Source organism: Mesitornis unicolor, unplaced genomic scaffold (genome assembly GCF_000695765.1).
Source record: "Mesitornis unicolor isolate BGI_N332 unplaced genomic scaffold, ASM69576v1 scaffold11740, whole genome shotgun sequence".
Lineage (NCBI taxonomy): Eukaryota > Metazoa > Chordata > Aves > Mesitornithiformes > Mesitornithidae > Mesitornis > Mesitornis unicolor.
Genome location: NW_010157668.1, coordinates 18659 through 28560, shown reverse-complemented (window position 1 = coordinate 28560; position 9902 = coordinate 18659). Strand labels below are relative to the sequence as shown.

General features: G+C 37.5%; 1 protein-coding gene across 1 annotated transcript in view; it reads right to left on the bottom strand.

Annotated features, from left to right (window-relative positions):
* LOC104537939 (gephyrin-like) overlaps positions 1-2718 on the bottom strand; it is a gene marked incomplete at both ends in the record, with an annotated part of 66767 nt that extends 64049 nt beyond the window's left edge. Inside the window, one exon of the mRNA XM_010180966.1 lies at positions 2598-2718. Within this exon, the coding sequence (XP_010179268.1) occupies positions 2598-2718 (121 nt within the window). The remainder of the gene's footprint in view (positions 1-2597) is intronic.
* Positions 2719-9902: the final 7184 nt, after the last annotated feature.

Below are 9902 nucleotides of genomic sequence, written 5' to 3'. Positions count from 1 at the left end.
GCTCCTTCCTACCCCTGAAAAGGAAGGAGCAGTAGAGACCACATGGGATGAACTGACTGCAACCGCCATTCCCATCCCCCTGTGCTGCTGGGCAGAGGGGGAGATAAAGAAACCGGGAAAAAGCTGAGCCTGGGAAGAAGGGAAGGGTAGGGGAAGGTGTCTGACTTTAAGATCTGGTTGTATCTCTCACTATTCTATTCTGATGCTACTGGTAACAAATTAAATTGCTTGTTTTGATTCCCAAGATAAGTCTGTCTTTTGCCCATGACCATAAGTGGTGAGCAAACCCTCCCTGTCCTTTTGTCTCAGCCCACAAACTCTTTGTTATACTTTTTCTTCACCACATCCCACACTGGGGAGTGGGGAAGTGAGTGAATGGCACCATGGTACTCAGTTGCCCACTGGGCTTAAACCACAACATCTAAAGACTATGTAGTTTTTGAAATGGCTCACTGTTAGTTTGAGTAACAGCAATAAAGCAATGTAAGGAAAGTACTACATGTTTTTGTGTAGAGTTCTCATTTGTTTATTTCTTGTCCCAAATGCTGCCTGAGAATCCATGGCTAATTTTTGGCACTGGTTGCAATGCTTCCTCTGGCACTACTGCCTAGGCTCGACCCTGCATAAAGGTAATAAATCAGGAAAACTGAAGCAGAAATTCAGCCCTCTTTTTCCACAGTGCTTGGAATACAACCTTCAAAACCATTAAGTTAGTTTGCAAGTAAGAGATCTATCCAACCAAGACACTTTTCACTTCTGTGTTGCTTTAGCACAGTGCAAATTCAGTTACACTATGCTGGCACACTGGGGTCATCTCATACTGTTCTCATTTTCTGATACATAGACCCTTAGCTTTTAGTTACCTAAGGTTTCTAATATATAATATAAAAAACATCAGAAGTAATATACAGGAGCATGTTCTCTACGTGTTTGTTTAGTTACACAAATATTAGACAATGAATTAAAAAACATTTTTAGATTGCTAACGAAAAAAAGTTAAACTGCAGCCACAGCTGACAGAATACATTTGTAACTAAAAAGCTTTATGTGTTACAATGAACTCAACCCAACTCTAAGTTGAAAGCCTAAGCAATTGAAAACTTAGATGAGTACTGAAGAAAAATCTAAATACATTAAATAAAAACAACATCCTCAGGAAAAGGACTTGGGATGCTGGTTTATCAGAAGAACATAACCAGGCAAGATGCACTTGCAAGCCAGAAAGCCAACCATATCCTGGACTGCATCAGAAGTGTGACCAGCAGGTTAAGGGAGGTGATTCTACCCCTCTACTCTGCTTTTGTGAGACCTCACCTGAAGCCTTGCGTATAGCTCTAGGGACCCAAAGACAAGATAAGAAAGACATGGACCTGTTGAAGCAAGTCCAGAGGGGAGCCATGGAGATGATCAGGGGGCGGGAGCACCTCCCCTATGAGGCCAGGCTGAGAGAGGTAGGGTTGTTTAGCCTAGGGAAGAGAAAGCTCCGGGGAGACTTTATAGCAGCCTCTCAGTACATGAAGACAGCCTATAGAAAAGATAGGGAAGGACTCTTTATCAGTGAGTCTGGTAATAAGAGGAGGGGTAATGGCTTTAAACTGAAAAAAAAGGTAGATTTAGATTAGACATAAGGAAGAAATTCTTTACTGTGAGGGTGGTGAGACACTGGCCCAGGTTGCCCAGGGAAGCTGTGGATGTCCCCACCCTGGAGGTTGGATGGGGCTTGGAGCAACCTGAGCTGGTGGAGGTGTCCCTGCCCATGGCAGGGGTTGGACTGGATGAGCTTTAAGGTCCCTTCCAACCTGAACACTTCAAGCACTCAATCTTAATTCTGCCCTTTAGTGGATATAAGCAAAAAAAAAAAAGTATGCATGTTTTAAAAGTTCATATTAATCTAATTTGGAACCACAAATACCAGAATACAACAATCACACAGTCATTCCATATTACAATTCATGGCAATGAGGTCATTAAGTTTCCTTTTTTCTTTTTCCTTACCTTAGCTCCTTATAAGTGGAATGTAACCAGATTTCTTGTGCAACACTTACTGGCGCAGGTTACCTCCATCTCTGTACTTTTTAGCCTTTTTTGACAACGTGGTGTTAAGCCAAGCAAAAGCAGCTTCGCACAGAATTTTTCCCCCTATTATATGCCTCTCACACTCTAACCTATAATGCAGTAGCTGTCAATCCAGTAGCCTCCAAGGGGGAATTACAGGATCTCTCTTATCCCACTTTTTCTTGTGCAGGACACAACAAAAGCCAGACAAATGTTTCTTAGCAGTATTGTACTGCAGTGCTAAAGAAAATTATGTCAAAAAGCCACTAGAATTTTGTTTTGTAAAGGGACTGGAAAACCATTATACTATGCCACATCTTAGTTTGAAAATCATTTTGGGTCAGACCCCAAGGTCAGAGTAATTCTGCTGTGCTATATTTCCTACCACTTTTTCTGTTTCCAAGCTGTGTATCACTTGACCTGTCCAGAGATACTGCAAAGTAAAGTTACAGAGGAAATGTCAAAAAACATCACCCCCCTCCCCCAGACTTATACATTTCTACACAAAAGGGCAGATTGTTCTTATTCCAGGACTATCTCACCTCTGGAGTGACATCTCGTGGTGCAAACCCTGTTCCTCCAGTTGTTAAAATCAAATTAAGTTCCTTCTCATCACACCAATCTATCAGCGTCTCCTGAAAGAGAACATGAATCTCGTCAGATCTAACAAGTAATACATGGGATAGAGTTAACTCAGAAAAAACCTGAAGGCTTGAAATGTCTCTAAAACAGAGACACACACACACACAATAAATATAGGAAACTGTAAAATCAATCATGGCTTTTTATACAAAGATTTTAAACTAACATACAACAGAATAACTTAAGTATCCATCATACTATTTTTGGAAATGGAAACTAAAATTCTGTTCTCCATTTCTTGACCTGAAATGGAAAGCAATAATTCAGTCATGCATTTACATCACTGTTCATTTTGATTTTGGGTTATGACTCATCTTAATAGAGTATCTGCATTTAATTCAGATTACGTGGTGGATTCTTATTACAGTGAGTTTGGTTTCTGCACTCTGCTTTTTAATAGCCTAAAAAAAAAGCAAGACCACATATCTGTAAGCGTATCTACTGAAATATGCAATGATACACCTGACATAGCAACACAAAATATTACCTATAATAATCCTTTCTACATTCCCTACATCTCAATAGGACTGTGTATGCCAATTCCAAGGCTGGACTAACAAAGCTTAATAAATCTGTGATGTCAATTCAATGACTCACAATCCTGGAGAACTCATGATTCTAGAGAAGTGTTTATTTTGATTTGCATTCATTTTTGATAAAAATTTGACATAAGCAGAAAATTTACTTAGTGAATATGATTATATCACTCACTCTTCATACTCCACTGTGGGCTAGCACAGCAGCAGAATGTCTGGAGCTCAAAATTGGATGTTTTACATGAAGTACACTCATGTATGACACAGTAAAGTATCTATCTGCAGAAATCAGTCAGATCAATTACTTATGGTCAGCTATCCTTACTCTTATCCTCACCCCTAGTCAAAGAAAACCCATTCTTTGAAAAGTTTAGGACACATTTACGTTTCCACAGTATTATACTGGGGAAGAAAGAACTCTTTTGGTGACTATTGGCTAGAAGCTTACTGTTTATCATAAAATAGAGCAATACAGTAAAGCTTTTAAAAAGCTTAAAATATTGTTGATGGTCATAAAAATGTCCAGAACGTTTTAAAAAGTACTACCAATTTAGATTAATCCTCAAGTGTTATATTCTGCAGGCTTAGCACTGCTATATAACTTCCAATTTAGAGAAAGCTCATGTACAGCCTCTTCCAAGTTGCAGGTAGAATAAACTTGTGTCTGCCTGCAAGCCCTATCATGCCATATCCAAGGATTACTTGAAGAAGTGGCTAAGCCAAAGGTGCTGTTTCTATTTCTCCTTTCTTTACTCATTTCCATTATCTCTTGTCTTTATTAAAATCACATTCATATTTTTTCTCTCCTCATTTGGAAGATGGCACTCTCCTTAAGTGGGCTGTGAATTACCAGAAGCTTCTGGTGATATGATCATTTCAAATAAGCTCAAGAAAAGAACACAGTGTCACAGATCTGTATATAAATGAACTATCAAGTCTGACTTTTGAGTTACTTTTTGAAAAAATGTGAAGTACGGTAGTAAAAAGCATTTTAAGTCTTAAAATTGTTTGTTTCAGTAACAACGATATGCATCTGAAAAATTAAAGAGTTTCTATTTTATAATCTAATTTGTCAGTATAAAACAGGAGAGAGAGTTTCTGTGGGTTTTTTTCTAAGCATTTATCTTTAGATAAAATAAACCCCATCAAACTCTAACTGGATTTATAGAGAAAAAAATCCTTCCTCTGTTCCCATTTTCCTACAGTTAACAGGAGGAAAAAATGTCCTGTGATAGCCTACAAAAAGCTGAAGAAATCAGTATACACCCTAGCTCTTCAAATAAACTGAGCAATAACTAAATGCCTATTTCTGCTATTCCACCAGTGTACTTAAGCAGACATATAATTCTCTATCAAGTTCTAATTATGGTAAAGAAACACAAGATTTCAGTAAGAGGACCTTTGACTATGAGGCAGTCACAAGTTCGGGGTTCACTGTATTTCAGAAGTGTAAATTGTACCACTTAGAGCTTTTAAAACCATGGAAAAACACCTGAGACTGATATTCAGCTTATTTACTTTTTCTCTAGTCCACACAACGTTCTCATTGACATTTAAAGTATCTAAAAAAGGAAGTATCACCCCGATCAATTGAGGACAAAAGGCTGCTCATACCCACTTTGCTGCTGCCAGCAGCCCAGCCACATCCCCCTCTCTCTTTGCACAGAACTGAACTTGCTGTGTCTTCAAATGAGAATTCCTCTAGGCCAGGACCTGATATTTGGCTTTACAGATGCTTACAAACAAAATTATTATATAACTTTTCAACCAGAGAAAATGTCATTAAATGATTTTTGTGCATCTTTTTCCTCTTCTAACAATTCATTGATGATAAGCTTTCAGGATAAAATGAGACTAGGTCAACAGGTTACGTAAATCACTGTCATTCCATTCAAGTCAATGGAATTATGCTGATGGATACAAAATACAGTATCTGGCTCTGAAAACAGTACTGTAAAATTACTACCAAATTTTTGAAAGCTGTAACAAAACTACAGACCTCCAGAAATAAACCAACTGATAAACAGATTAGTATTTTTAACATTAATACCCTAAAATAGGCTTTATCAGTTATTTTCTAGTGTCAAGGTAGACAAGGAGAAATGAAGTCATCACAGTCAGTTCCCCTAGACACATTTTTACTTCAAAAGCAGTTCGAACCTGTTCAGATTTCACTGAAGTCAAAGAATAATTATAATAATTCCCTAAACCTTGGATTAGATCTGGTGCCTTGTACCCTCTACTTTTTCCTTTGTATTTTCTCTTTTAAATACATCTAAATTTCTCTCATTTAAATAAGTAAGAAATCCTTAGGTCTAACACAGAAATTATTTCCTTCTCTTCCTCCAAAGATTTTTTTGTTCAGTCAGCCCCCTCTCCCTCCCAACTTGGAACTACTTGTTGGACTTCCTATGTACAGCTCAATCTTGATGCTATTTCACTTGTAACACTGCTCGTCAAGAACTCTGTTTATAATCTGTTTGAATTTTCTCTTGATCAGTGTTGATTTCACCAGTGCAAAAGAAACTTGCCTCATTCTTTCTCCTAGTCTTTCACATATAAATTCATTGATTTTAAGGCCAATAAAGATGGTTAACTCATGAGAAGAATGCCTACAGTGTGTGGCGACATGGAGAGACTCTATGTTTACCACAGACACACACTTGCAAATGCATACGGGCACCATCACATTAAGACATGCTAAGTCCAAAAGCTGTACAGGTGTATTCTCATGGCACCACATCTAGGCAATGCTACCCGACATTTCAGTCAGTGAACGGCTATAACACTCAAAGACATATTTCCTTCTGTGGAGGTAACTGCAGCATCAAGATGCAAAACTGTCATTAGTCTGAGTTGCAACGGGCAAGTCACAGAATTCTGGTCAGTTCCCCCTGTATTTAAAACAAATTCTAGGGCTTAAGCATCACTTCACTAACCCACCCAGCCTTGACCTGAAGGATCCAAGAGAGAGAAAATTAATCATAATTTAATTTGGTAGGGTTTTCCAGCAGCTATTAATATTTAGCACTGAGTATCTGTTGTGTTTCTAGTACCTGTTTCTTACTAATAATTTCTGTGTGATAACGTTTCACCCCCACCCCATCCCGATACACAAGAAACCTGCTCACAGAATGCACAATGCTAATGGTTAGCAAAGTGGGATATTCTGTAACTCCATTAATGCACCATCCTTTAGTCTCTCCAAGTAAGTGAACAGAAGAAACAAACAGGGATTCTCTTCTAGAACGGCAGGAACAGTTGCCTGATCTTTGGAGATTACTGTGGTCTGTGGATTACTCATCTTAGTACATTGTTAATTAATTATTTCCTTTTTCAAGGTGGCAGAGGCATCCATTCATTGACACAATATTATGAAGCATGTCGTTAGCCAGGAATTTAAACCTGAGAAAGGTTGCAAGACTTCTCCAGTCCTCTTACTGCTACTGTACGCTGCTCTCCCACGTAGACATTGAGACTACGAGTAATGTCCTTAACTGAAGTAGAAGTACTGCAAGGGTCACCGTGGACCAGACTAAATGCGTACACAGAAGAGCTGGTCTAGAGGACTGTTCCTTTCCTATGATGCTACGGTCTGATGGTATTTCTTGTCTGTATTTTTGTCCTATTTTTGCCATCACTTTGCTACAAGAGTGTGTTAACAGTCTCATGTATTTATGTTTCTGAAATTATTAGAATACGTTCCTTCAAATCAATATTATGGTGCTTCTTCCTGTGATTAACATGTATATCTTTTGTCTTATCAATATATCACTTACTTTATAATACAAGGATTGTCAAAATTCTTAATACATGTGCATACTTTTCATAAGCCTTAACCACTGGAATACATGTACATGTACACTGCTACCATTTAAAACATTTGCTAAGAACAGGGAAATGCTAAAAAGAACATAAACAGGTAGGTTTTCATAAAGAATCCAGAAAGATTTCTTCCGTTCTATATTCAGTTTTGAAACTGGTTAAGCAATTCTACAGTTAACAAAGATGTTTGGTATTTTGGCACACACTAAATTTTTCTAGCACAGTGCAAACCCGAAGTTATTTTGCCTTACATGCACCACTAACCACATATGAAGGACCACTTAAAATAGTCAAAATTTAATTGAAATTGATGAAAAAATATAAATGTTAAATGTGAAATTTAATTATGAAACGATAACATATTTATTTACATTGGACTTTGAAAGAGAAGTTAGTATAAGCTGTTTTATAGACATGCACAGTACACAGAAGTTCTCAGAACAATTTTATGTGACTGAAAGGATAGTTGTTGCTTCTGGGAAAAACGACTGTGTACCCCAGCACAGATCTCAAAACTTCAAGCTTTGTAAAATTACATAACTTCTGTATTTGCAAGTAAATCCTGTTTATTCTAGGACAGGATGCTTCAAAATGCAAGGGAAAAGCATATAACAATATGTTCTTAAAGCTATAATGATCACTCTCTTCAGCAAACCAAGTCAAATAAGAAAAACTGTTGTGTAAAAAGCCACATAGCAATTTAATTTTTTTTCACACTGAAAGAAATGCTAAAAAAAACTAGAAGGGTGTCTGAGATAACTTTCATTTATGGTTATCTAACATTATCAAAAAGAAGAAATTATAGTGAATGAGCCTATGGAAAAATGCATCAAAGAAGAGAAAGTCTGCACAGATACAGATTTGCTAAGAAAACTGGGTGTCATTTTGACCACTGAGTTTCAGGAATACAAGAAACAGCACATTAAGATCTCGTAACAACTTTCACATTCTCATGTGGCTTGAACCACTCCAGACCCCAGCTCACTAAGGATTAACCCTGATATTATGGCCTGAGAGAGAGTACATAACTGCATGAATCAGAAACTCACATCACAGCACACAGATAAAAAGCAGGAAAAAAGGGAAAAGTAGTCCAGTCGTTCCTCATCGCTGTAGTATTTAGGAGTTTCAGTCTTCTCTGTTCACCTGACCAAGGCTTGTCTATTAATTTAAAAGGAAAAATGAAGTTCTGAGGGCCATCTAAGAACATGAATACCCATAAAGCAAAGGCAATGAAGGAAATATAAAGAGCCAAGTTCAACATTCAGTTGAAAAAGAGGTAATGCCTTAGAAATGTTAAACCATTCCTGGAATTAATTTCATATTTTTTGTCCTATTTCTTGTGAAGGTTTTATTGCTTATGCTCACCATCTTTCTCTTACCGCTTGAAAGCTTTGCTGAAACGTAGAGACATGAACATATTCTTATGTGTGGAGCAACAACTCTGCAACCGATGAATCTCAAAAATTATTTAAGAATATGAGAAAATGAAATACTAAAACACCATTAAAATACACTTGACATTTTCTACTACCTCCATCCCTTTTTTCCTTCCCCCTCAGTCAAAAGGCAGAAAGTAAGAGAAATGCTAAGATTATGTTCAGAGTGCAATCACTGTAGTCAAGAAACTTGGATGAAGTATCTATCTTGATGTGTCTGAACAGACCTTTTCATCTGGTGAGATTTTACTGAACCCAGTAGTCTTTTGAAGTTTCTACAGATATATTTGTACGCTTCAGTGTCACAGTAATTTTGCATTGTTGTTTTTCTAAATACAGTTTTCTAAATACTAACCTAACGTATTAAAAGAAGTAATAAAAATGCAACTATTCTACTGAAATGCAAAACAAAAGGAGGAAAGTAATAAAAATGTACTCTATAAATGACTTAACTTTTAAATGGAAATTTAATTACAGGCATTTTACATTTGAAATAAATTGCAGCTATCAAATATTTCAAGATTGAACATACCTATGCAGCCTGCAACATAACATTTTTTGAAAAAGCACTTCAGGTCTTCTAATAGACCTGAATTATTCATTATAATTATCCCTGAAACAGAAAAAAAAGTAGGCACTGAAGTGCAATGCTCAACAGAGTTAATCTATGCAAGTGAGAGGGGAAAGTAAAGCGGAGAGATGTGCAAACACGGAGTGCCGATACTGAAGCAGTCTGCTTGTCAAGGGCTGAGACCGCAACAACATTTCTAACGATTACACTGGAGAAAGGTAAAGACTGTGTAGGCCATGTACAAGACTGAGTCCAGGAAGTGAAAGTGCGGTTTTGAATTTCTTCTGCCGATTTCCTCTCAGAAAGACAAAGGATGGATTCTTAATTCAAGGTAACTATCGTGACATATTAGCCTTAGTACCACCAAAAAAAATTTGTGATTTTATTGTATGATTTAACAAACTGAATTAAAATCTACAGGAGGATCTAGATCAGATACAAACCATGAGTCTGTATGTGCAGCAAGGCACCAGACTTGCTTCCTCCTGTATGAAAATCTGTTCCCATCCACTGCTGGCACCGCCGGCATCCTGCTAGAGTGTGTGCCTGGAAGTCACGGCCGCGCACTGGAAGGGATTGGTCACTCCAGCAGAACACTTTTCCTCACATGCCTGGAGGAAGGATGGAACTTAAAGCTGGCAGTGGAGTTAGAATTAAATATTTTCTGAACATGTCTGTTTCTTGAAGCAACTTTCCTGTCCACTCTGAACCTGGCAGATATATACACATGTGCAGGCAGATATGCTCACATGCTCATCTTTACATAACGAAAATGTACTAGCCAAACCACCAAAGTTCAATGTGTCTTACTTCTGTCATACATAAAAGACATCT